Source organism: Delphinus delphis, chromosome 1 (genome assembly GCF_949987515.2).
Source record: "Delphinus delphis chromosome 1, mDelDel1.2, whole genome shotgun sequence".
NCBI classification, from domain to species: domain Eukaryota; kingdom Metazoa; phylum Chordata; class Mammalia; order Artiodactyla; family Delphinidae; genus Delphinus; species Delphinus delphis.
The window spans coordinates 31,873,502-31,901,223 of record NC_082683.1 but is presented as its reverse complement, the minus strand read 5'-3'; the positions used below and the strand labels follow the sequence as shown (position 1 = coordinate 31,901,223).

Below are 27,722 nucleotides of genomic sequence, written 5' to 3'. Positions count from 1 at the left end.
ATGGCCGCGCGCCCCGGGCCGCTCTGGCTGCTAGGCCTGGCGCTGTGCGCGCTGAGCGGCGGCGGCGCCTCTGGCCCGCGCCCCTCGCCCGGCTGCCCGCAACGGCGCCTGGGCCCGCGTGAGCGCCGCTACCTGCAGCGCGAGATCCTGGCGGTGCTCGGGCTGCCCGGGCGGCCCCGGCCCCGCGCGCCACCCGCCGCCGCCCGGCTGCCCGCGTCCGCGCCGCTCTTCATGCTGGACATGTATCGCGCCATGGCCAGCGACGACGACGAGGACGGCGGGACCCCCGAGCGGCGCCTGGGCCGCACCGACCTGGTCATGAGCTTCGTCAACATGGGTGAGAGCGGGCCCGGGGTGGGTGGCGGCGACCCCGCGAGAAGGCGCGTGGGGGACGGCGGGCCGAGGGGCCCCTCGGGGGCTGAGCGCGGGCTGCAGGGGCGTGTGCGCCACCTCGGGCAGGGCGAGCGCCCTGCTGGGAACGGGGAATCCCCTTGTCGTGGACAAGGAAAGGCGGGAGGGAAAACCGCCCGAGTCAGGGCAGCGAAGTCTCAGGGGGTTGGGGGTCGGTGAGCTGCCGATCCGTCAGGGACAGATGAGGGATGTGAGTCCCAGAGGCGTACATTCACCCGCAGCCAAACACATCTGATGGTAAGATTCATGTAGTGTCGAATGGACGCGGGCAGTGCCAGGAAGACAGTCTGGTCCTGGGAAGGGAGGCAGATGAGTAAACAGAGGCTGTGATGCTGTCACGTTGATAAGGGCGGTACTGAAGAGAGGGACAAAGTTCAGCGTGGAAAACCCTGGTCACATCATCAAAGCACCAGAGTAGAGATGAGGACCCAGCTGTTCTGAGTCCACAGCAGCCTCTTCCCTGGGCCACGTGGGGGTGGGGTGCTGCTGCGGGGTGGGACGGTGGAGAAGGAGTAGACTCTGAGCTCAGCGGGGCAGGGACTGTGGTCTTGTCACCCTGGGCTCACACCCGGGACTTGGCTTGTCATGGAATGAGTGTCCAGGCCATTGAATGACCTGATGGGCAGCTTGGACCCTCTTTGTTCTCCCACGTAAAGCCCAGCTTTTCCTCTCTGCAGAAATTATACTCCAAATCGTGGAGCCATTTACCCTTAAAGTTCTCAAAGATAAGTTTTCCATTACTAAACTCTCTTTAATCTACATTCATGAACATATGTCCCCCACCTGCTTTGCCTCCTGTCTGTGGCCAGTGAGGGGCAGGAGTCTGAGCTGAGGCAGACACTAGGCTGGACCTGGGGACCCAAGGACTACAGCTCAGCCCCAGGTGGGGAGAGCTGTGGGACCCAGAGCAGGGAGAGGATCCTTGCCATGGTCACCAGCCTCCCTTCACCTACAGCACCGCTCTTAACCCTCCCAACAACCCTGTTAGCGACATGATATTCATCCCCATCTCCCAGATGAGGACAGTGAGGTTCAGAGAGGCAGTGTCTTGCTCAGGACAATGTGGCCTCTATGTGGCCAAGCCAGGACAGGCCCAGGTTGTTTGGCCCTCCATCCAGTGCTCAAGGAGGTGACCTTTCTGTGTCAGGAGGGCAGGCTTTCAAGGTGGAGAGAGCTTTCAGAGGGATTTCGGCAGAGGAACCCAGGGGTCAGAGTGACAGTAAGTTTTGTGGGTCTTCAGCCATTTGCCTCAAGGAGGCCCGTCCCCCCCAAACCAGAGCTCGTGGTGGGCTCAGGTGGGGGAGCGAGCAGCAGGAGGCAGCCGTTAACCTCTGCGGAGAGCCCAGTGCCAGGCACAGGACTTGGGCTGGCGGGTTCTAGATGCCACCTTCCTGGTTAGAGGGCAGGGGTGGGGACTTGGGACAGAGGCGACCACATGTGGAACTGAGGCTGGAGCTCCGTGCTGGGGGCAAGCTGACCCCGGGCTCAGGACCAAGAAGAGCTGTGGATGCAGTCACCCTGAGAATGCCTCCAGGGGAGCCGTCCATCTGAGTGAGTCACCGCCTAGCCCATGTCCCTCTTCCCCCAGCATCCCCTGGGGCAAGGGGTGCACAGCCCTGGTGGGAGCTGCTGCTGTGAGTCGAGCAGCACCCTGAGCTCAGGAGGAGCTGGTTGCCCTCCAGCTTCTGCTCTGTGATCTTAGGGAAGTCCCTTGCCCTCTCTGAGCCTCAGATCTCTGCTTGTAAAATGGGGCTCCTCAGAGTTGTTGTGTGATAGGTTGATAGAGGGGGAGGGGCAGAAAGTCAGCCCCCTTTTTAGGGTGAACCTGGCCCTGGTCAGTGCTGATACCAGACCCTCCCAGCTGCCGCTCAGCCTTGGTGTGGATGTGATGGAAATGTCCCCACATGTCTTATAGACATGTGAAACCCAGAAACAGATTTTTAAAGTCAGCCAAAGGTGTTTCTATCTGTTTTTGAATAAAAACTAGCATTTGAAGTTCCATAGTCCTATAAATACTCATTTCACCCATGCAGCAACTTGGGAAGCTGTTTTACCAGCCTCATTTCATGGGCTCAGAGAGGTTAAATAACCAACCCAGGGTCACACAGCACATCCATGGCATCATCCAGGCTGTGGATTCCAAATCCCAGTTTCTTCCCACACCACCTCTGTGTGTTTCATGAAGATCTAAAGCCTCTGACACTGTGGATTAACAAGCAGATCTTTGTTCAGTGGAAGCCTGGCCTGTGGGCAGTCCAGCCAGCTGTCTGAGGGCCTTCTTTATTCTCGTGTACTAATCGCACTAGTAAAACTCCTTCAGTTCGAGTAGTTTTAACTGGTAATTACCTAGGCTGATGTGGGGGATTAGAACCTACCAGGATTGTTTCCTCCTTTGGAGGCCCCGGCTCCAGGCCCCTGAAGGTCAGCGGCCCCTGAACCACCGTGGAGTCTAACAGCAGTCGCTGTGGCATCAGCGCCCACGCCGAGGCTCCCACACCTGTTGGCTCCAGCTCCACCTCTGCTATTGGCCTCATCAGCTCCTGAGAAGCCAGCTGGGCCTGGTGCTTGCCGGGCCCCTGACCGTCAGTGGCACCTGTAGGACCCAGAGGCCTGGGCCTGCCGTCCAGGGGTCAGGCCTCTGCTTTTGAGCAGATGCTTTAGGAGCCGTGTCGTGACTGACAGGGCCTGTGTTGGGGGCCAGGGCTGCGGTCAGAGCTGGGCCCTGCCTGGCCTGCCTGTCGATCTCTGCCTGTGGACTCTTGGCTCCCCTTGGCCAGGACACAGTGACGGGGCCAGTGCCCTCGAGGAGCAGACGGAGCCTGTCCCTGGTGCCGCCTGAGCTCAGGGGAGGAGGCCCTGATCTGGGAGGCAGCGCCCAGGTTCTTGTCCCTCCTGGGCCTGCCGTGGACTCCTGCACGTCCCGAGCCACATCCCTTCCCTTCTCTGGGCCTCTGCTTTCCTGTCCAGTCCACAGCGATGGTGTCAGAAAAACGAGGTGCCTCCCAGCCCCGGCCCTGTGGCTCCTCGGAGGCAGCTTCTCACACCACCACCCATCCCGCCGCCCAGCTCGGTGTGACTGGCTGGACCCCCGAGGGCCTCAGCCGGCCCAGCCAGCCCTGAGGGAGGAATGAGGCAGCAGAGACCACCTCTGCATGTTCTTGCTGAGCCCTTCTCCGCCTCCTCTCCTTGGAGCACCAGGTGCCCATGCTCTAGAGTGAGAAACTGAGGCACAAAGAGCACTGCAGGCAGAAGTGTAGCCAGAACTGGATGGGCCGTCTTCACTTTGGTCCTGACCCTTCCCTGGACTGGACTGATTCACTCCCGTGATCCTGGGTGGCTGAGGACAGGGGTGGGGATGAGCTGAGGCTGTTGGATTCGGGAGACGCAGGGCTCAGTGCGAGCGAGGGACCTGGCCCGGGTCCTGCTCAGCCCCCTGACCTTCCCCTCCGTGAGCCCCAGGGTCACTTTCTTTGGTCCTTTAATAGGCAATTCTTGCATATTTTCCTGAATTCACTCCACAAATTGTCATGTAGTACCTGCTCTGTGCCAGGCTCCCTTCTAGTTCCTGGAATATAACAGGGAATGAAACTAAGTCTCCCCTTGTGGAGCTGACCTTCCAGTGAGAGAGAGAGACAGATAACTGTACATCAGCCACAAGGTGATTTTCACGTGGTCTTGACAGTGACGCCTCTCTCTGGAAACCGGGAGCGGATGGACAGTGGAAGGGCAGGCAGGACTGGGCTGGGGGTTCTGGGCTGGGGGTTCTGGCCTGGGACTCAACAGAATTTGCATCTTGACTCCACCCACTACTCTCAGTGTGATCTGGATTTTCAGTCCACCTCTAGGAACCTCAGTCTTCTCCTCTGTAAAATGGAGATACTCATGGTACCCACCCTAGGGGCTGTTCAGGGATTGTGTGAGATGACACCCAGTGATGACCACATGCCCAGAACCTCCATGTCTGTCCTTTCATTTCATCTCACATTTACTGTCACATCTTTCTTTAAAAAGAGGACAGTGAGGGGGCTTCCCTGGTGGCACAGTGATTGAGAGTCCGCCTGCCAATGCAGGAGACGCGGGTTCATGGCCCGGTCCGGGAAGATCCCACATGCCGCAGAGCTGCTGGGTCCGTGAGCCATGGCCGCTGGGCCTGCGCGTCCGGAGCCTGTGCTCTGCAACGGGAGAGGCCACAGCAGTGAGAGGCCCGCATACCGCAAAAAAAAATAAAAATAAAAAGAGGACAGTGAGGTTCAGGGTAGTTTGGTGGTTTTCCCAAGGTACACAGCAGGTTGTCTCCCTGCCTGCACACCCTTTGCTCTTGTCCTACACAGAAGCTGCTTTTCCCCCTGGCCCAGGGCCCATCATTAGGTGCAGTACGTGCTGCTAAATTGGACTGTATTAAATGTGAGCATGTGTTGTAAACTAGGAACGTGATTATCTTTGTTTTGGGATTTATAGAACTGATGCATATTCATTGTAGAAAATTCATACCATATAGATTCATTATAGAATTTCATGATAGAAAATTCAGACCATATGTCTAGAAACATATAATATGGAAGCTCCTAGTAATCCTCTGTCTACCTCAGGGAGAACCAATGTTTAGTCCTTTAGCTTAGCCCTTCCCCAGCAACCAGCCCTGATATTTTATCAATTTGTGTTATTCTTTTTTACAAAGTGGAATCTAAATGCCCACTGTTTTGCCATTTTGTCTTTCACTTAACAATAAATCCTTTATCCGTCTTGAAAGTGACTATTAAGTGACCACATTATTTTTCTTTTTATCTGTCTACCTTTTATTCATTTATTTTTATTTCAACTTTATTGAAGTATAATTGACATATAAAATTGTAAGTTATTTAAAGTGTACATCAGGATGATTTACTATACATATACATGTAACATTCCCCCCATCTAGTTAATTAACACATTCATCACTTCACATATGTATTCTTTTTTGTGTGTGAGAACATTTAATTTCTACTCTTTTAGCAAATTTCAAAATTATATAATAATGTTATCAACTATAGTTGCCACGTTTGACATTAGCTCCTCAGACCTTATTCAACTTACGGCTGAAAGTTTGTACCCTGTTACCAACCTCTCCCTATTTCCCCCACCCCCAGCTCCTGGCAACCACTTTTCTACTCTTCTGACTTTTTAACTTTTTAAAATCCACATATAAGTGATATCATGAAGTATTTGTCTTTCTCTGGCTTACTTCACTTAGCGTAATACCTGCAAGTTTCATCCACGTTGTCGTAAATGGAAGGATTTCCTTCTTTCTCATAGTTGAATAGCATTCCCTTGTGTGTGTGTGTGTGTGTGTGTGCGCACGCGCGCGCACGTGCCTTATCTTCTTTATCTATTCATCTGTAGATGGACACTGAGGTTATTTCCACGTCTCAGCTGTTGTGAATAATGCTGCAGTGAACATGGTGCAGATATCTTTTTTTAAATTAACATATAATTGACATATAATATTATATCAGTTTCAGGTGTGCAACGTAATGATTCAATACTTGTACATATTGCAAAGTGACCACTACCATACCTACACTTTTTTCTCTTTGATATCCTGTTTTTATTTCCTTTGGATATATATCCAGAAGTGGGATTGCCGGATCCTATGGTGGTTCTATTTTTAGTTTTTTGAGGAACCTCCATATTATTTTCCATAGTGGCTGCACCAATTTACATTTCCACTAACAGTGCACAAGAGTTCCCGTTTTCCCACATTCTCACAAATACTTGTTATCACTTGTCTTTTTTTTTTTTTTTTTTTGCAGTACGCGGGCCTCTCACTGTTGTGGCCTCTCCCGTTGCGGAGCACAGGCTCCGGATGCGCAGGCCCAGCGGCCATGGCTCACAGGCCCAGCCGCTCCGCGGCATGTGGGATCTTCCCGGACCGGGGCACGAACCCGCGTCCCCCACATCGGCAGGCGGACTCTCAACCACTGCGCCACCAGGGAAGCCCCGCTTGTCTTTTTGATAATAGCCATTCTAACAAGTGTGAGGTGATAGCTCATTGTGGTTTTGGTTTGCATTTCCCTGATGATTAGTGATGTTGAGCACCTTTTCACGTACCTGTTGGACATTTGTATGTCTTCTTCGGAAAAATGTCTATTCAGTTCCTCTGCTCATTTAAAAAATTGGATTGTTTGTTTTTTTGCTATTGAGTTGTGTGTGTTCTTTATATATTTTGGATATTAACCCCTTATCAGAAATGTGGTTTGCAAATATTTTCTCCCATTCAGTAGGTTGCCTTTTCATTTTGTTGATGGTTTCCAAAGGTACTTCTCTGTCCAAGAGTTGAAGGTGGGTCTCTTTTCTCCAAAACTCTGTTTGGCCACCAGAATGGTGTGCCCTATGAACCCCTGATGCCTGGCTACTCCTCCCCGCCCCCATCTTCTCAGTCTTTTCTCACCCTTCTGAGATAAATGACTACTATTGCCCCTAGGTGACAAGGGAGAAGTCTAGTCTCAAAGAGTATAAGTGACTGGCCCAAGGTCCTGGGTGCCCAGATCCAAAGGAGCAGATATGAAAACTGGGTCACAGCAGTGAGGAAGGTTGGCCTTGGAGGTGGGAGAGCGCAGTGGGGAAGACCAGGTTTTAATTCAGGGTCTGCTACTTGAGATCTGTGAGATTTTGAACAGGTTACTTGAAGTCTCAGCATCTCAGTTTCCTCATCTTTAAAATCAGGATAATAATACCTGTACCATAGTGCAATGGTTATACAGGTTAAGGCATTGAAAAACTTAGCAAGTGCCTGGCACCGCTCAGTAAACAGTAGCCAGAATTATGCGGAAGAGCCTGCTGTGTTTGTCTACCCTCCCGCCCCCATCATTTACTTGGGGACCTGGAGCCGAGTGGTAAGAACACGGTTCCAGGATCAGATCCCCATTCTACCACTTGTTTTTAGTGGATGCTGCGGTGCTCCCCAGATATTCTCTTTGGGACTGCGTCACTTGTTGCACCAGCTGCTTGGAGGGTGGGCTGCTGACGGCTGGGTCCTTCTCTCGACATCAGTCCACCAGCTTCTTGCTCAAGGTTGGGCACCCCACATCCTGGCTTATTGGGGTATAAATGCCCAGCCCCCTTGCCTCAAGGAGGGACAACTGTGAAGGGCCATCAGCCCAGAGCTCCCCGTGCAGATGGGATGGGATGGCCCTTTTGTGATCGCGTCAGCTGTTCAACTGTGCCCACTCCTGCTTGTTCCCTGCAAGAACACTCTCCACTAAACCTACCCACTCAGCCTGTTTGCCCAGGAAGTCTGACCTAAGACATATTTATATGACTTTTGTGTAAGTTATTTACTGCTGTGTGCCTCAGGTTCCTCATCTGTAAAATGGGAGCGATAATAGTTCCTGCCTCCTAGGATGGCTATGAGCATTAAATGACTTCCTCTATGTAAAGGGCTCAAACAGTGCCTGGTAAATGCTCAGTAAATGTTAGCCTGGTTTGATTGTTTGTTTGTTTTTAGCCCAAGTCCAGGTGGTCAGTGACAAGACCAGAAGTAAAACCCAGTTATTTCCTTTAACTGCTGGCTCTGCCCCCTGAGCCGCAGCCGTTCCTTCAGAACAGTCTAGGGCTCTGAATCCAGGAAGGGTTCTGGGGAAGCCAAAGGCTGCAAGACCCAGGTATGGAGAAGGTTGGATCCTTCAGTCTGAGGTCATTGCTTCACAAACACTCCTGGGAACCTACTGTGTGCTGTTGCCCTCCCTGGTTATCTTGGTGCCCACTCCAAAGCACGAGCCCCAGCCTAAGATCCGCTCATTACAGTGGGAAAGATAGGCCCACAGACAAGTCAATGTAAATGACTGCAAAGTGGGAGAAATGGCCATTCCCCCACGCAGATACGAGCATGAAGGTTCAGTGCTGCAGAAGACAGACCAGGTCGCTCTCTCATTTGTGGGGGATGAACAAGGCCAGAAGAGGGGGAGGAATGAATGGCCTCCTGGCTGGGGGACAGAGAAGGCTTTGAAGGAGGTGGCATTGTGCTGGACCTTGAAAGAAGGGTAGAACTTAGTCAGAAGCGGGTGAAAGGAGAAGGTGTCCAGGCAGAGGGGAGGCATGGAGGTGAAAAAGCTCTCAGCCTGTTCTTGGAACTCCAGTTCCTCAAGTGAAAATCCACTCATGGCTTCTCCTGATTGGGCTCCTTCTGCGTGTTCCTTCTTGCCAGCCTGGCACTCGGCGTTTGACATTCTAGTCCAGCAGGACCCTGCGGTGTTCCCTTGACATGTCCCCAACCTGATGAGGCTGTGGATGGGGAGAAAGAATGTAGACTTTGGAGACAGACACACCTAGACTCTCATCCCACCTTGGGGGCTTCTGGGTGTGGTCTTGTGCAAATCAGTTAACTTCCTTGATCTTCGGTGTTCTCAGCTATAAAATGGGGTGAAGAATGCCTCTTTCACAGGGTTGCTGTGGTTGCCAGCCTCCAGTATAGTTCTCAATGATCCCTGCCTCCTGGTTTTCACACCCTTATGTCCTCCCACACTGGGCCAGCGCTGGTCTATGTGACCAATAGGATGTGACAATAGGGATGCTGTGTCACTTCCAAGATTAGGTTATAAAAACATTGCAGCTTCCGTCTTGGGCTCTACCTGCCACCCCCAAGATGACTCATTCTGAGGAAAGGTCATGTCGTGAGAGGTCCACATGAGGAGTCTTCTACCCTCAGCCACAAGTGTGAGCTTAGAAGTGGGTCTGTTCATCCCAGTCAAGTCTCCAGAGACCACAGCCCCACCTGACAGCTTGACTGTCACCTCATGAGAGACCCTGAGACAGAGCCACCCAGCTAAGCACCTGGATTCCTGACCCTCAGAAACCATGTGAAATAATAAGTGTTGGTTGTTTTCAGCTGCTATATTTGGGGTAATTTGTTACACAGCAATAGATAACTAACACAGTTAGGTAAACATTAACAAAAATGGCCTGTGTAACATGCCCAGGGTGGTGCCTGGCATACAGTTCAGTGCTCAAAAAATGGGAGCTGACACATTATTTCCCACCTCCGTGCTTTGCCTCGGATACTTTACTCCATTTCTGCTTGTCAGAATTCTTCCACCACTCTCAACTATGTTTCCTAGAAAAGTGTTCTCTGACCACTCCTCCCCAAGGCACCTCCACGAGCGCCCTCCACCTCGATCATCTGTATTCCTCTTAGGAATGGAGTTGCTTTCTGCCTGTCTGATTCGGGGGCACGTCTAGTCCCTTTTTCTCCTACCCACCCCCCGGCCCTACTAAGAAACTATGAACAACCTCAGAACAGCGACCAAATCTGACTCTGGGCCTGGACGGGTGGCACATAAGCAGGGCCAGCCTCCCATCTTTTTTTTTTATTATTGCTTTTTTTTTTATAATTTGACCATGCCACACGGCATGTGGGATCTTAGTTCCCTGACCAGGGATGGAACCGACGCCCTCTGCATTGGAAGCACAGAGTCTTAACCACTGGGCCGCCAGGGAGGTCCCTCCAGCCTCCCCATCTTTGCAGATCACCCTGTCCCTCCCCTGGGACCCGAGTCCCTGCAGGGCCCTGCCTGGAGAACAGTGGCCTCAGCAGGCCACCTCTCAGGCGCCTGTTGATGGAAGAATCTTGTGGAGAGGTGATTCCCCCATACCAGTATCGCCACCCAGAAAGTCCAGGGCCACTCATTTTATATGGGCTCCAAGTCTGCAAGTCCACGTGAAGGGCCCCTAACTTGACACGTGACCCCAGCAAGTCTGTGCCCCTCTGGGCCTCAGTTTCCCATCTAGGCAGGGTTGCCACGAAGGCCTTTCCAGCTCCCACAGAAGAATGTGTCCCCCACCCTCCCTGCCCACTGATGGGGCTCCTCCAGGGCTGAGGCACAGGGCGGGAGGACACCCGCCACTCCTCACGGGCACCCATTCCCCACGGGAGAGAGGGGATGTGTCACCGTGACCACGTCTTTCTGGAAAGCCCCACAGTTCAGGTCTTTCCTGGGTTTGAACTGGAGGAACCGCATCCTTCTTGCTCACATCTCCTTGGATCTATTTTTGGCCTTGGCGGGCTTGATGTGGTGCAGTGGGCAGGTTGTTCCCTTTTAATTTGGGCTCTGAAGCCGGCCGAGGCCTGGACCAGTAATTATAAGCACAGAGCCATTTATGGAAACAGCTCTTGAAAAAGTCAGTAATGAGAACTGACTAAAAATACCCCCAGAAGTGAAGCGGGGGGCCTGCTCTGGGCAGCGCTGAGATTCCTGGGCGGGAGGAAGCCCTGAAGGGGCAGAACCGGGGGGTGATGGATTCTGCAGCTCACTCGGGACCCGCACAGGCCGCGGAGACCCGGGTGTTTCCTTAGGTCTGAGGGGCCCCTCGGCCTTGTTACCGGCAGGACCAGCCAGACGGGCCCAGCCCATCCGCCTCCGGGGCCCCGAGGGAGCCTGTCCTCCACCTCGGGGGCCGGGCCGTGAACGGAGGCGAGTCCCACAGTAAAGTGAGAACATGGGTGGCTTGGGTTGGAAACCCTCGGTGACGTGGAAGCCACTCCCAGACCAGCAGGACGCCCCAGCCCAGGGGCTGTGCTGCTGGACGCTGAGCCGCTGTCCTGGGGACCAGGAGCCCTTGGGATGAGGGGCCAGGTCTCCCCTCTCTGGGCCCCCGGGACACGAGGGGCTGGATGAGCAGACTGCTGAGGCCTCCCGTTTCCACCCCACGTTGTTCAGTCTGTGTCCTCAAAGTGGTCACCGTCCAGAGGGCAGATGAACCAGGGACGGGGACCCCCGGGACGGGGACAGGGAGAGCCCGGCAGGCTGATGTGTGTGGGCTCAGAGGCGGGCAAGGGGGCTTTCACAGCTGGACCAAGAAGAAAGTAGCCTTTATCCTTGGTGGGATGGGGCAACCCCAGAGAGAGCGGCTTCGGGGAGGGACTCCAGGGGGAGGGTGTTTGCACCAGAGGGCCCAGGAGGCTGTGAGGATGGGCAGAGCCAGCCTGTGTGGGTGAGGGGCGGAGGCTGGACAGCAGAGCCCAGCGTAAGACCCTCCCATGGGCCCTGAGGGGCTGGGGAAGGGTTTGAGGGCAGGAAGGACTGTCAGGTCAGAAGATGCCATTCTCTTAATAGCCACACTGGACTGGAGGAAGGGGGTGTCTTTTGAAGTCTTACTTTCTGGTCAGGAACAAGACAGATTTAGGTTGTCCGGGTGACTCTGCATTTTGTCAAGGCACAAAAATAGCCAAAGCCGATGAGGGTGTTGGGCGGGTGGCATCTGGAGCCTGAGCTGTGGGTGCAGGGCCTCAGACATGGTGGTGGACGCCGCCTCCTCCTGTGGGCCCTCCCCTCAGCCGCGGGGTCTGGAGCTGGTTTATCGGGCTGGAGGCGAAGGCCGAGGGTCCAGTGAGCACTCACTGGTGAATCGTGACTGTTTATTGTTCTGGGGGCTGCATTAAGGCGATCCAGAAAGTAAATTAATTTGCTGCTGCTTCTCCAGACAGAAAAGCTGGTTCAGTGATTGAACACTTTGGGCAGCTTTTTATAATTTTGTGGAAAATAAACATGGCAAGGTGCCTATGGAGCCAGACATACCTTTGTCTGCTCCCTGTGCCCAATGAAGTGCATTGTGCCTGTCTTTTCATATCTTTGCCAGTGTGTCTTTGGGAATCTTGGGTCAAAGGATAAATTCATAGGTAATTTTGCCAGGGTATTGCAAAAGGATGTTGCCAAATTCCTCTCCATGGTATCCCTACCAGCACCATGTGAGAATACGCACATCTGCGCTTACCTATTTCCTTCTCACAGGCCATACTGAGCACCCAAGGACAAGCCCCCCTACCCCTTCCAGTCCTCTTGAAACCATAATGCTCTGTATTTTACTTACAATAGAAATGGCATCCCCTATTTTATTTGTCTTGTTTGTTTCTCTTCTGTCTCCCCCATTAGACTGTAAACACTGTGAATGCGCTGTCTTGTTCTGTCTGTTCACTGCTGTGCTCCCAGTCAGAACAGACGCTTACATACCGTAAGAACCTGATAAATTCGTTTATAAATTGAACTTGATAAATTAATGAATAAATAAATGAATGATGAGTACACTCATTTAGAAAACAATCACTCAAAATCTCCCCTTCCCCTCCACCCCATGGCCTTGCAGTTGCTGACATGGCCTTCGAGGGTATCTCATCTTGGCTCAAAGTTGGGAGATTGCAAGTCAGGCTCATCCCAAACTCCTGTTGAACAGCCATCCCTCCCAGTCCATTGCCTGACTATTTACAAAGTCCTTTCATGGACTTGTGAGGAAAGCTGGGTGTCTCCTCATTCCCAGTTCACACAGAAGACCAGGCCCAGAGGGGATTTCCATACCTGGTTAGTGCAGGGACAGGCCTGCAGTGAGGCCCTGACCACTGGCCAGAACCCTCCAGGATGCCCTAAGCTGCCTCTCTGGCTAAAACAGGCTCGGTCTGCACAGTTAACAAGGGGGAAATAGAGGTGCCAGAAAATGCTTTCGCAGAACACCAGCTTTTGGGAACTCTCTCTCCTAACTCAAAGCCACAGGCACTGAAAAACCTGCAACTCCACAGGGGGCCTCGCCCTCCGCTCCCCACTGACTGTCAGATAAAGGAGTCACTCTCTTTACCCAGTTCCACACTCAGCATATTTCACCAATTTCTGATGAAAATCATTTTCCTAAAACTGTCCCGCCTCTAGTGCTTGCCTGGACCTGCTGGGGTGGGCAGTTTCCTGTGCTGGATCTGTTGCGGGGGTGAGGGGGTGGTGGGCTTCGATTTCACAAACCCACCGGATGGAAGTTTGGAACTGGGGTCAACCCAGGTGAACAGGGCTCTCTTGACCCAGCACACGCGGGCCCCCAGCTCAGCAAGGGAGGGAGGCCACAGAGTCTGGTGCCCGCGGGAGCTGGCAGGTTTGTGGTTGTTCCCTCAGTCCTGGATACAACATGAATGAGTCAGTGTCAGGCCTGCAGGCAGAGGTTCCCAGTGACCCACCAAGGGTCACCCACTGTGCCTTGGGGGCAGATATATAAGAATGCTTTGAGAGGGGTCAGGTTCAGGGCATGGCTGAGTGACCCCTCCTATTCTCAGGGCCACACCCTGTGACAGCCAACAGCCTGGACCTATTTCATCCAGTAGATCAGGGATGCTTACACAGTCACGTAACCGAGGTGGTCTCTGCAGTTACCGAATCCACAGAAATTGTCCCCAAAGCTCTGTGTGGGAGTCTGTAGGGAGGAGGGGACTCGTGTGGTGATATTCGTGGCGAGCATCACTCGGCAAAGGTCCAGAACACTGCCCTCCGTGCCCTGCCTGTATGGGAGGACCCGGATCCTCCTATGACACGCTGCCCCGGAACAGCCTGGCTCGTAGGTGGGCATCTACTGCGGGTCCAGCACCCTGTCAGACAATGGAGGTTCTATTTCCTCTCCTCCCTGGTCAGGGGATGAAACGCCCATCTCCTGCCCAAACATGTGTCCACTGGCCCCGCCCAGCACAGCTGTTTGCCCATCCATCACCGGACCAGGTCTCCACCGCAAGGACAGGAAGTGCTCCCACATCCGCCTCTGCCACCAGCCTGGTGACTTGTGGTCTCTGAGTCCAGTAGCCAGAGAGAGAATTTTTAAAAAGACTCACAGACATGTAATTAAAATCTCAGTGTTGGTTTTGGGGGGAAGGCTCTGGGAGGCTCCCGCCCCTGCTTTGCGGAAACACAGATTTTTAGTGTTTGAAAGTGACAGGAGGCTAAAGTGAGACGCTCTAAATATACTGTCCTGGGCATTTCCGGGCAGCTGGGGAAATATGGGGTCTATTCTGCTCCTGCGGTCTCTTGCCCAGACTGTTAGAGCAGCCCTACCACTGGCCTGCATCGAGTCCCCTCCAGCCTGGGCTTTACCCTCGCCTCCACACATAGCTTCCACTCTACCCTTAAACCACACTCCCTTGCTGCCCAGAGCCCTGACGCCCCATTGGCCAGAGCACAGCCCACGCTCTGAGGCCAGAATTCCAGCTCTCCGCAGTCAGGCCACAGCCAGACTTATGCCCTGAGCCGCACATTGCGGGATGGTGGGCGGCCCCAGCACCTCACACCTGTGCAGGACCTCTGCCTAGAATGTCTTCTCCCCCACCTTATCCACCTACCAAGAGTCAGTCCCATCCTTCAAGGCCAGTTCAGGTGTCACCTCCTCCGGGAAGCCTGCTCAGATCATGCCATGGGATCCTCCAGCTTCCCCAGCACTTGACCCAGCATCTCCAGGAGCTGTCATCCTACCTCGCCTCCTCCTGGTTCTTTCCGTGTCTCCCTCCGGCCCCGCTTCCTGCTTCCCCTTGTTCCAAAGAGGGTCCTGCCGTCCTTCCACCCTTTGCTGGGCTTTATGGCTGTTGTTTTCCCTGCCGGTGCTGTCGTTCCGCGGCTCTAGGCCTTTGCTCAGGCTGGACCCTGCCTCTGCAGCGTCCTTCTCCCTTGACATCGTGGCAAATTCACTCTCACCCCTCAAGGCCCAGCTCCAAAGCCCTCTCTCCCCTCAACTCCCATCCACATACCGGCTGACTCCGGGAGCCCCGTCCTGCCCAGGTGCACTCAGCTATGTCCCTGCTGCCACCGTGGCCCTTTTCTGCCTTGGGTCTGATGTCCATCTCCCCAGAGGAGGGACCTGTCCTGTGCCCCATCTGTGGGTCCCAGAGCCAGCAGGGTACTGAGCAGGGCAGGCTGGGTTTGGGGCTTGCGGACCAGACATGGACACTGCCCTTGTGGCACCACCGTGTGCCAGGTGCCATGCCAGGCGCCTCACGACACGGTACCCCGAGCCCTCTCGGCACCCGGGAGGCAGAGCTGGGACAAGCCTGTTCTCGAGCAGGGAGCGGTCCCACCCAGACTGCCCAGGCCCCCAGATCCCACCCGGCCCTGCCCACCCCAGAGCCTGAGCTGGAACCACAAGTGACCACCAGTCCCACTTTGTCTTGCAGTGGAACGGGACCACACCCTGGGCCACCAGGAGCCCCAGTGGAAGGAGTTCCGCTTTGACCTGACCCAGATCCCGGCGGGGGAGGCCGTCACGGCCGCGGAGTTCCGGATTTACAAGCTGCCCAGTACCCACCTGCTCAATTGGACCCTCCACATCAGCATGTTCGAGGTGGTCCTGGAGCAGTCCAACAGGTGCCTGCCCTGCGCCCCGCGGGCCCACTCAAGCCTCTGTCGGAGGGTCCGGCCCAACCCTGGGTGCCGGGGGGAACATTTCCCAGAGGACAGAAGGGGAGCTTCCTGGGCAGCCCACCCTCAAAGGACAAAGATGGTTGGCCCGAGGCCTCGTGTCACCGTGGGGAGAGGCCCAGCATCAGTCCTGGATTCAAGTCCCCATCCTACTGTCCTAGCGGTGGGACATGGGCAGGTCACTGAGCTCCTGAGCCTGCTTCCGCATCTGTACACGGGCACAGTAACACCTTTGTACGGTAGACGCAGTGAGAAAAGGCATGTAAGGCACCAGAGCCAGGCGGGGTAGATGCCCCACTAATGGTCCCCCAGGAGGGCACTGGAAACACAAAGGCAGCTGTGCCGGCCCTCGGTTAATTGTTCTTTCGTGTCCACAGGGAGTCTGACTTGTTCTTTTTGGATCTTCAGACGCTCCGATCTGGGGACGAGGGCTGGCTGGTGTTGGACGTGACAGCAGCCAGTGACCGCTGGCTCTTGAACCGTAACAAGGACCTGGGACTCCGCCTCTATGTGGAAACAGATGATGGTAAGACTCGGGTCAGCAGCGAACCTTCCCCTGGGGGCTCCTCCGAAGAAGCTGCTGGCGGCAGGCGCAGCTCGAGCCCAACACGTGGCCCTGGAGGCCTGGCCTTTTCCACCTGTGCCGCTGGGGGATACCTCCACCCCTCCGCGGGGGCTCAGTGGGTAGAGAGTGAGGTTCCCGCAGTGCAGGACAGCAGGAGACCCCCTACCAGCCGAGAGTCCCTCCTCTCCTTCTGCAGGACCAACAGTTGTGTTGCTCAGAGTGAGTCCACGTTTTCCCTCCCCAAGAAATGGGAGATTCTTTCTACTCTACGGAGCTGCCTTCTGCACCAGGAGTTTCCGTCCTGGGCTGGGCGAGGGGAAGCGCTCACACCCTCAGGCTCTGAGGCAGAGGCCTGGGTGTGAATCTCCGCTCTGCAGCCTTCTAACTCGGTGACCTTGGCAGGTTACTTACCTTCCTAAGCCTCGGTTTCCTCATCTGTAGAATGAGGATTCACACCTTCATTCATTTAGCAGGTGTTTGGGGGAGAGCCTCCTGGTGGGCCCAGGGTTGGTGTGTCTGTGGTACAGCGGGGGCCACAGGGGGCTGGGCAACGGCTGTGAGGAGGCTGAGAGAAGTGGGCAAAACAGTAACTCTGAAATAAATGTCATCTTATTTAATAGCAGTGGAGGGGGACAGGATCTGATTCAGCGTTCTATAAAACAACCCTCTGAGACACTCCCCTTCAAGGGAGTGTAGCATCTCTCCCCCTTCTTCAGTGTGGGCTGCGCTTACAGACTTGCTTCCCAAAGTATGCCGTGGGCTGGGGCAGTACCTTTGCAGGGGCAACCTAAGTGGCACCCCTCAGCCGGGTGCTCAGGCTCCCATGAACACGTCATGCAGCTCCCAGACACCCTTGATCTGACGGAGTGGGAACAGCACTTCACCTCCATGGTCTTCGTCCCCAAAACCCAGAACCCCAGTCTCACCATGAGAAAAACATCAGACAACCTGAAACTGAAGGACATTCTACAGAACACCTGCCTGACCAGTACTTCTCAAAACTGTCAAGGTCATCAAAAAACACGGGAGGTCTGAGAAATTGTAACAGCCCAGAGGTGCCTAAGGAGTTGTGATGACTATATGCCAATGTGGGATTCTGGAAAAAAGACGCTGGAGAAAACTAATGAAATCTGAGTAGATCGTGATGTTTAGTAAATAATAAGATACCAGTATTGGTTGATTAGTTGTGACAAATGTGGTTCCAGGACAGTACGCGCTGGGGACACAGGTGTGGGAACCGCTGACGTGCAGGTGGACATGGGGGCGGGGGGGACGGGAGTAGCGCGCCGGGGAGGAAGGGTGACGATGGAGAGGAAGGAGACGGCGCCCAGGCTTCCCCGGAGGGACGTCGCCTCGGGGCCTCCGTGCGCCCGTCCCCGGATCCCTCCAGTCCCGCCTGACGGTCCGGACCGGTCCCGCCTCCCGCCTTCGCGGCCCGGGAAGCTCGGCGCCTCGGGCCCTCGGAGCGCGGAGACGGAGCGGGGCGGCGGAGGAGCCAGCCGGGCGGCCGCATCACCGCCGGGGGCCCCCTGCCCTGTGACGCGCGGGCGGGACGCGCACGGCCGCCGCCTGTCCCCGCTGGGCCCGGGGCCGGAGCCCCAGCCGGAGCGGAGCGGACGATGGCAACCCTGCGGCTCCTGGAGTCTGCGCTCGGGCGCCGGGTCCCCGCCGGCCGCTCGGTGCCCGCGCTGGCGACGGGCGGTGTGTGCGGCTTCGCCAGCAGCGCCCGCGCGCGTGCCAAGTCCTACGCGGACGCCGTAGAGGCCGTGAGAGACATCTCAGACGGCGCGAGGATCATGGTCCGGGGCTTCGGCCTCTGCGCGATCCCGGAGAACCTGATAGGGGCGCTGCTCAAGACCCGCGTGAAGGACTTGACCGTGGTCAGCAGCAATGTGGGGGAGGAGAACTTCGGGCTCGACCTTTTCCTGGGGACCAAGCAGACCACCCACATCGTCTGCTCGTACTTGGTGGAGAACTCGCTCTGCGAGCACCGGTACCTGGCGGGCGAGCTGGAGCTGGAGATCACACCCCAGGGCACCCTGGCCGAGCGCATCCGCGCGGGGGGAGCCGGCGTGCCCGCCTTCCACATCCCCACGGCCTGCGGGACCCTGGCCCAGGAGGGAGGCACACCCAGCAAGTCCTTAGAGGACGGCCACATCGCCATCCTGAGTCAGCCCAGGGAGGTGAGGGAGTTCCACGGACAGCACTACCTTCTGGAGCACGACGTCACGGCCGGTTTTGCTTTGGTGAAAGGGTGGAAGGCCGACCGGGCAGGAAACGTCATCTTCAGGGCCAGCGCCAGGAACTTCAACGTGCCCATGTGCAAAGCTGCGAGAACCTCAGTGGTGGAGATTGAAGAAATTGTGGACCTGGGGCCGTTTGCCCCAGAGGACATCCATGTTCCTAACATTTACTTAGAGGACATCCATGTTCCTAACATTTACTTAGATCGAGGAATACAGGGGGGAAAATATGAGAAAAGAAATGAGCGTTTAACGATGCGGAAAGAGGATGATGAAATATGCAAGTCTGCAGATAGTATAAGGACACAGATCCTCAAGCAGGCAGCTCTTGACTTTGAGGACGGCCTGTGTGCCAGTTTGGGCATAGGAATCCCTCTTCTGGCCACCAGCTACATCAGCCCCACTATAACCGTTCATCTTCACAGTGAAAATGGAATCTTGGGCTTGGGTCCGTTCCCACTGAAAGAGGAGGTGGACGCAGATCTCAACAACGCGGGCAAGCACACAGTGATCCTTCTTCCTGGGGGCTGTTTTTTCTCCAGCGATGAATCATTTGCCATGATTCGAGGGGGACACATCGACCTAACCTTGCTGGGAGCCATGCAGGTTTCCAAATACGGTGACCTGGCTAACTGGATGATACCCGGCAAGAAGGTGAAAGGAATGGGGGGTGCGATGGATCTGGTGTCCAGTACCGAGACCAGAGTGATGGTCACCATGGAGCACTCCACCAAGGCCAGTGAACCCAGAATTTTGGAGAAATGTACCATGCCGCTGAATGGAAAGCGGTGTGTGGACTGAATCATCACCGAGAAGGCCGTGTTTGACATGCACAGGAAGGGAGGACTGGGCTTCCCTGGTGGCGCAGTGGTTGAGAATGCACCTGCCAATGCAGGGGACACGCGTTTGAGCCCTGGTCCGGGAAGGTCCCACTTGCAACAGAGCAAGTAAGCCCGTGCGCCACAACTGCTGAGCCTGCACTCTAGAGCCCGTGCGCCACAACTACTGAGCCCGCGCGCCACAACGAAGAGTAGTCCCCACTTGCCGCAACTAGAGAAATGCCCGCCCCAACGTAGCCAAAAATTAATTAATTAATTTAAAAAAAAAGAGAGGACTGACCCTGATCGAGCTCTGGGACGGCCTGATGGTGGAGGACATCGAAAAGAGCACGGGGAGCACCTTTGCCATCTCCCCGAATCTCAGACCCATGCAGCACGTCTAAACCTAGCCGGAAAGTGAACCTTGGTCCCAGAGCGTGTGCTTCTCCCTTTAACCTCCTGGATTGCATCCTGAGAAAGCCTCAGTCACATTTCTGCATCTCACCAGCATCTGGCCGGCTTTCTCCTGCCATCCCAGACGGGCTGCCACTGGATAGGCTTTGTTCTCTCGAGAGGGACATGCCTTTAATTAAAAACAAAAGGAAAACAGAGGCACTGACCTTATATGTCCCGTGAGTTCTGAGAAAGCTCTGCTCCAATCACCCTCCTCCCTGTCTGTGGTATTTACATTAAATTCTGTGCAGCTTGAGATGATCCCATGGGAAAGGTTTCACTGAAGTTCCTGCTCTTGTGAATGAATCATGAAACGTAGGGAAAAGTGATGGGGGAGGAACAACTCCACCCAGAGTCTGCGGAAGGCACCGTTTTAGTGTACTGGAACTATGAAAACATACACACATAAATGTGAATTCGTAACCAGGAGAAACGCTGTCTAAATGAAAGATTTTTTTCCTTTGACCCTATTGACTTTCCTTCTGGGGACTTTCATTTTGTCACTAAGTTTTGTTTCCTTGTAGCCTCACCTCCTCTGCCTCTCACATTTCTCCTCCTCGTAGCTAAATAGATGTCTCTAGAAGGGAAGCAAGACCGTCTAGGTGGCCACTAAACTGGTAATAGGGGCAACTGAAGGGGGAGAGACTGTTTGGTGCCGACATTCCACCAGGAAGTCTCCTCTGTGAATAAACAGCTCGCCTGTGTGTGGCCAAAGGCTGCGGCTTAGGATGGGAGGAGTTCTACAAACCCGGGCGGTGGACTTAGATGGGTTTTCTCTTCTTAAATCATAGCGTTCCTGTGTCGTCCAGATCAGACACTTAGACCCTTCTTCTCTGTTACGGAGCCTAAACCAGCCTCCTGTTCATATTCCCTTGAAACCCATGAGGGGCAGTGACGTACTTCATCCTGAATCCACAGTCTCACAAACTAGACAGAAAAAAATGAGTTTCCGTTTGCGTGTGTGTGTGCGTGCGTGCGTGTGTGGGGTTCAAACCCAGGCCTGCCATGGAGGCTGCGCTTTCTCAATGCGGCTCTAGGGCTGCACAAAATGGATGGGAGCCCGTGGGTAAGAACAGGAAGCTCCAGCTGGTCAAGGAAGGCCTTTCAGAGAGGCTCCCTGCGGCCTCACCCTGACGGGAGGCCCGGATCCTGGAGTGGAGAGACAGTGCCCCTGAGGGGACAGCCACAGAGTGTCAGGGGACCGTGACCAGGCGGGCAGTGGATGGACGTCACTGAGTGGACTGTGCAGCACCTTCTGGGGAGGAGGACTGATCTGCCCTGCGTGGTGGGAGACGTCTTCCAGCGTCAGCCTGGGACAGGCAGAGGTTTCCAGAAGCAGACGAGTTACAGGGTTGTTAAACAGTAGAAAGAAGGAAAAGCATTGAGTTCCTAGTTCTCATGCGGTGAGGAAATAAATAACCTGTGGGACAAAAGCACACCTGGTCACAGCTGGATCCCCTCCAAGGGTTTCAGCCAGGCGTCCTGATTGTCCTTCAATGTGGCACTAGGGTCACATCCATGACCGCAGGCTGAGGCGGGGCAGGGGCTGCAGGGAAGGGGCAGGTGGCACCCAGAGGAGAAAGAGGCCTTGGGGAGAGATGGGAGCAATCTTGGCCTGGCCCAGGGGAGGGGGCATGAATCCCCAGGGCTGTGATAGGGCAGGGGAGCTGCCAAGACACCCGGGCCCTGACGGGGTAGACTCAGAAATGGGGGGAGGCTGGAGGTGTCAGGGGCCTTCCTGGCCCAGAGGAGCAGCATCTTCATCTGGGTCTGCGTGCTGGGGGAGGCCACAGTGTGGCCCCCATCTCGAGGTGTGGCCACACATCCCACGTCTCTCACAAAGGGGACAGCATGCCTGCCAGCACCCTCACAGTTCAGGTCTAGAGGCAGGAACCCTGGGCCTCAGAGGTTCCTGAAGTTCCTGCCTCTGCTTTCTGGAAAGGGTCCCGCCAGAGCCAGGCAGCCTGGGGGCCACCACCTGGACAGCCGGGGCCTGCCCTGTGACCCAATCTCTCTGCGCCCAGAGGACCCCAGTACGATCCTTGACCAGACAGTCGCACAAGAAAAGCCTACAGTGAGCACAGCCTCGGGAGCACCGAAGGTCTCCCTGGCCTCTCAGTGGACAGCGCTCTCCAGGGACTCACAGGACAGGGCGGCTGCACACACAGGCCTGGAGGGCTGCCGGGCCAAGGCCGCCGCATGCGTCCACCAGGTGTGGAGCTCCGCTCCAGTGCCGCGTGGACGACAGCCGCCCGCCTGCCCCGTCGCTCCACGGCCTCCTCCTGGTGCCCTCACGGGCCTTCCCTCTGTGGAAGGGCTGCTGTGTGTCTTGTGGCTCTGCATCCTCACGGGCCTGCTGTTCTTCCTCGTGACCCTAACCTGCCATGACCCAAACTGCCCGAACGGCTTCTCCCTGGGCCCCTTCCAGTGTCAGCTCCTGTCTCAGCAGGGTCATCCCTGAGTGGCACCTCTGATGGGCCCAGTGCATGTTTGTGGCAGGTGATGTCATAGGTCAAAGGTTAGTCTCTGGTCGATTAGTTGTTTAGTCAACTCTGGCCCATGGACTCAGGGCTAAAGCACAGCTGTGTAAGGGCCGGCGATGTCCCTGACCTGTAATGTGCAGTGGAGGATCATGAGACCCACTAATAGAACACACATGTTTATGTATGTGCACATGTGTACAGTAGCTGTGTAAATGCACACGTGTGTGCACACACACATATATGGGCTTGTGTGTCTATGCCTGTGCATCACTGCTGCAACACTGGGGTGAAATGTACCTGGAAGTGGGATGTTCAGCCCTGGGCTTTAAGAAACATTAACAGTGAGCTTGTAGTCATGCCCTGTTGTTTAGTGTGTGAAAATTCCACAGGGAAAGGACATGAAGAGGTTCTATCACGTTCTCATCTTTATGATGAAAGCCAGGAAATAAATGTCTAAAGATGAACTAATATCTAAATATTCAGATGTATCTACTCAAAGGAATTTTATACATTTGAAATGTTCATAGTTGAGACTTAACAACCAAGAAAATGTTTACGTGGAAAAATTGGGAAAAGTACAGACTTCTTTCTTACACTCACAATGTAAATTAACATATGAAAATATCCCAGAAAAATGAAAATGATGCGTTGTAGCAGGGGAGGGGTTTATGGGAGATATTTTTTCTAAGGTTCTTTACAGCTGTTGTTACAATCACTGTGACAATGAAAACACAAGAGGCCATTGGCACTGCAAAGAGGCACAGGAAGGTAGCGCCACTGGTGGAGGTGGCTTTGCCGGGGATGAGCAGCGTGTTTCTCCGGCCTCCTCAGGCTTCAGCAGCTGCGGGTAAAACCCCAGCTTTACCAGCATCGCTGCTCCTAGGCTGAGGCCCCATCATGTCTCTGCCCACAGCCTTTTCTCTCTTTCTTCCTTTTCAAAGCACAAACCCGCTGGTTGAGAACTTAAATGGGTAAGAAGGGCTCTGGAATTAGATGCACGTGTCTGAACGTGGACTTGGGGTAAATGTCTCTGCCCGCGGAGCCTGGGGTCTCGTTTGGGGGCGTCGGTGAGTGGCCTGCTCTTGGGCGCTGCTCAGCAGAGCAAGCACTGAGTCCTGGCAGCCGCTCCCGCCAGCCGGGTGTTGTGAATCCTACACTGATCCCCAGAAAGGATGGGGTGGAAGGTAGAACTCGGGCCTCGGGGCCCCGAGATGGATGGGAACCCTGGTTCTGAGAGTCCCCGGTAGTGGTGCTCTGAGCCGTCACCGAGGGGCTCTGATGCTTCTCAGGGAAATGATGGGTCTGGCGTCACCATGAAGACTGGCTGAGATCATCACGTGAACTGACTGAAAGCTGTAAAGCGCTGTCACAACGGGCGGTGCCCTGGACCATCACTAATCCCGAACCTGTGATCCCGAGGACCCTCCCCCGCTCCTGCAGACCTGCCCGCTGGGGGCTGGGGCTGGACTTTGGACCCGGGTCTTCAGAGGAGGAAACCGAGGCCCAGTGGGTCCCCTGCAGCCTCAGGCTCCGTGCTCCTGGCCCGCCCACAGAGAGGTCCCTGCTGTGTCCCCGTGCAGGGCCCCACCCTCGAGTGACCGCCCTCTCTGCTCTTTCCGTCTCAGGGCACAGCGTGGATCCTGGCCTGGCCGGTCTGCTGGGGCAACAGGCACCGCGCTCCCAACAGCCTTTCGTGGTCACCTTTTTCAGGGCGAGCCCCGGCCCCGTCCGAGCCCCTCGGGCGGTGAGGCCCCTGAGGAGGAAGCTGCCGAAAAGAACCAACGAGCTGCCGCCCCCAAACAAACTGCCGGGGATCTTCGGTGAGGTTGGGGACCAGGTGGTGGGGACAGAACCCTCCTGGCTTCAGTGGGGTCAGGCTCATGGTCAGTCACCCAGCCACCTTTCCTGACACCACTTTGCCCCTGCACCCTGGGGACCAGCCACTGCACGGTCTCCAGGGCTCTGAGCATCTGCCCTCACTGCCCCTGCTGCCCTGAAGTCCCTTCCTGCCCTCCCTGGCTCACCAGGCCCCCCCCACCCCCCCGTCAAAATCAGGTGCCCCTGGTGGCCCTCGGTGCTGCCCCGGGCGCCCTGCAGGATCCAAGCGTTTCTGTGAAGGTGTCCCTACCAGGCCAAGCCCCTGGGGACCAGAGCCCCCTGGTGCCCTCCTTTCCTTCACGGGGAGCCACGCTTTGCTTGGCCTCAGTGGGAGCCACTTGTCCTCTGGAATGGGCGTGGCTGGAGAGGCGTATGAGGTCAGGGGTGTCTCGGGAGGAAAGGAGGAGGGGCTGCTGGGCGGCAGAGGGTCCCCGGGCTGCTGAGTGGACCATGGGGAGTCACAGGCTGAAAGTCAGGGGAGGCTGGGCTGAGCGTGGGGTGACTGTAACCACGGGGAATCATCTGGAGCCGTCGAAGGTTCTTGACCAGGGTCACGGCGCCAGCAGAGCTGCAGAGATGGGCTTTATGAGACCAAATGGGTTAGTTTCCCATCGTTCATTTACTCAACAAATGAGCCCATCAGGGCGTCCCCCACCTCAGGAGCTCCCCGTGGTAGGTGCACAAAGCAGGAACCCCAGCAAAGACCTCGCCCCTTCTGTCCCCCGCAGACGACGTCCACGGCTCCCACGGCCGACAGGTGTGCCGTCGGCATGAGCTCTATGTCAGCTTCCAGGACCTTGGCTGGCTGGTAATTCCTGACTCTCCTTCTTTCCTAAATGACAGTCCCCACCTTGAAGATGGCAAGTGTATGTCCAAGAGGAGGTAGAAACATGGGGGATTTGCATTTTCTTGTTTTATTTTCCTCTGTTTTTCCAAGTCCTCTAAAGGGAGAATGTGTTGCTTTTGTAGTGAAAAGTGCTTTTTTGTGAAAACCATGAAAATGGAGACTGTCTGAATCCTTAGCCATAAAATGTCAGAGCTGCAGCAGGAAAACTGAGGCCAGGGTGGGCAGTGCCTCTGGCCTTTGCTGTGACTGAGGGTGGGCTGGGGAGGACGAAGCGGAGCGCTGATGGCGCATGAAGGGGACGGAGATCGTGCCCAGCCCTGTCTGCTGAGGGTCTTCTGGTGGATGTCAGGCTTCTGGGGGAAACTGCCCTGGGAGGGGCCCGAGGGTGGGCTGGTGGGCCCTGAGGCTGAGGGAGGGTAAGGGGCAGCCCTGAGTTGTGCTGTGACAGGTGCTGGACTGGGGGGCTCGGGAGGGGCACATGGATGGGACTCACCTTCTCCCATTACCTGCCCCCAGGACTGGGTCATCGCCCCCCAAGGCTACTCAGCCTATTACTGTGAAGGGGAGTGCTCCTTCCCACTGGACTCCTGCATGAACGCCACCAACCACGCCATCCTGCAGTCCCTGGTCAGTACCGCGTCCCTCTGCCTGGACGCCCAGGGGAGGGGTTTGTGGAGGAGAGGGGCGCGTGCAGCCAGCAGGTGATGGCAGCACTGCTGTGTCAGGGAGCTTTTTCTACATGGAAACCTTTCTGCATGCACGTGCAGTGAAATCCCACAGCCGTGCAGAAACTGGTCCCCGTGTGGGCCACCCCCAACCCGTGCACCCGAACACACACGCACATGGGGGACTTGCACGTCCATGCGGTGGGTACCAGACTTACAAAGGCCCGCCTGCTGGTGGTCAGAGGCACAGCCCGTGCATGATAGGCGGACATCCCACACGGCTACTTGTGCCCTCGGAACACACACGTGCACCATGTTCACTGGCACGTTCGGCCTCCTGTGTGTCACACACTCCCTCAGGGTCGGGGTGGGTGACACACGTGTGTGTTCTGCTCCCTCTTCCTGTGCAGGAGTCACCAGGTACCCCGTGCCCCTCTGGTTTCCCCTCCTGTTCCTTTCCCGTTGGCTCTTTTTTCTGGGTCCCTCTGGGCTCTTTGTGTCTCTACAGGCTTTTGATGCCCCGGTGTCTGGGGAAACTTTAAATGCTGAAAAAGTTTCTAATAGGAACACTGTCGCTGCTGCTTATCGCTAAGTGTTTTTTATTTTTTGCGGTACACGGGCCTCTCATTGCTGCGGCCTCTCCCGTTGCGGGGCACCGGCTCCAGACACGCAGGCCCAGCGGCCACAGCTCACGGGCCCAGCCACTCCGCGCAGCATGTGGGATCTTCCCGGACTGGGGCACGAACCCATGTCCCCTGCATCGTCAGGCGGACTCTCAACCACTGCGCCACCAGAGAAGCCCTTGCTAAGTGTTTTAAATGTTTTTTAGTGCTGAGGCTTCTTTCTAGAACATTGACCTGGACACTGCAGTTACAGGTTGTTCAAGGTGATGCCCTAGAGCAAATGAGTTAAGGCAGCATGGACCCCAGGATAATGCCTCCTTTCCCAATGGTCACATGGGATTTGCTGGACCCCTGGGGAGCTGCCTTCCTTGAAGAAGGTCAGGGGTGATGGAGCCTGTCCTGGCAGCAGGCTGCTCAGAGCTGGGGCTTCTGGGGTAAGGCTGGGCTCTGGGGACCGGGGGCCAGGCTGCCGGACAGGGCCCCCCATGAGACGGCTTCGCCCAGGTCCTGCTCAGCGGCCTCCTTGAGGCCTGGGAGGTCCCGGTGGATGGAAGCAGGTTCCCTTTTCTCTCCAGCCCCTGACAGGCTGGGGGGCTGCCTTCCGGGCCCTTCCATGTGGGGCCCCGATGAAGAGTCCAGGGTGAACGGCAGCTCATCCTGCCGAGTCTCCAGATAAATATTTTTGTAGAGGCTGCAAGAGCTCACTCAGTCGGGCTGTCTTTAGGGGTAGAGCTGTTTGGAGGAGGGTAGCGGGATCCCTGTGCCAGGTCCCCGTCGTGCCGCGGCCTCGGCCTCAGCCATGGAACTGGGCAGGTGACTCGGTCCCTGTGCCCTCAGTGGCCATCTGCCCAGAACAATCTCTGCCTAGAAATCGTTAGGAGGGGTGGAGGTGCTTTGAGAAACAACAGTGTCGGACACCCCAAGGGTGAGTCTAGAAGTCTGGCCGCCAGCAGGTGTAACACGGACCTTCACCGGCTCCCAGTCTGGAAGGGGAGCCGGACCAGGAACAGCTCATGTGGACAAGACACCATCAGGGACGTTGCAGAAGCGCAGGGAGGAGAGAGGAGCAGAGGGGACCCCGGGGGCGGCGCTGCAGGGGCGCAGGCAGGACCTGGGACACGTGCCGGGGGCCAGCAGGGTCTGGGTCGTCCTGTCTGACGGGAGGGGCTGTGACAGAAGCCACAGGTGCCCTGGCTGGGTCTGAGGGCAGCGGCAGGGTCTGACGGGAGGGGTGGGTGTGGCCAGGGGGGCGGGGCCGGGGCAGAGTTCGCGCCAGCACCTGCCGGGCTGCGGGGCGAGATGGCGCCGGGGAGGGGCGAGCGGCTGCAGCCCGGGCGGCAGGAGCTGGGCGCTGGGACGGGGTACCCGCGGTTCTCACGCCTCTGCCTGCCGCCCCCTCCCCGCCAGGTGCACCTGATGAAGCCTGACGCGGTGCCCAAGGCGTGCTGCGCGCCCACCAAGCTGAGCGCCACCTCCGTGCTCTACTACGACAGCAGCAACAATGTCATCCTGCGCAAGCACCGCAACATGGTGGTCCGCGCCTGCGGCTGCCACTGA

General features: G+C 56.1%; 2 protein-coding genes across 2 annotated transcripts; both read left to right on the top strand.

The window, feature by feature from the left end:
• Window positions 1-27,722, top strand: BMP8B (bone morphogenetic protein 8b). The gene is made up of 7 exons (XM_060019971.1): window positions 1-337; window positions 15,347-15,536; window positions 15,968-16,116; window positions 23,778-23,972; window positions 24,759-24,838; window positions 25,394-25,504; window positions 27,573-27,722. Exons 1-7 carry the CDS (start codon window positions 1-3, stop codon window positions 27,720-27,722), a joined length of 1,212 nt encoding a protein of 403 aa, XP_059875954.1.
• Window positions 17,775-19,620, top strand: OXCT2 (3-oxoacid CoA-transferase 2). The gene is given in 2 exon segments (XM_060011581.1): window positions 17,775-19,227; window positions 19,496-19,620. Coding segments are annotated over 2 exon segments (1,578 nt in total).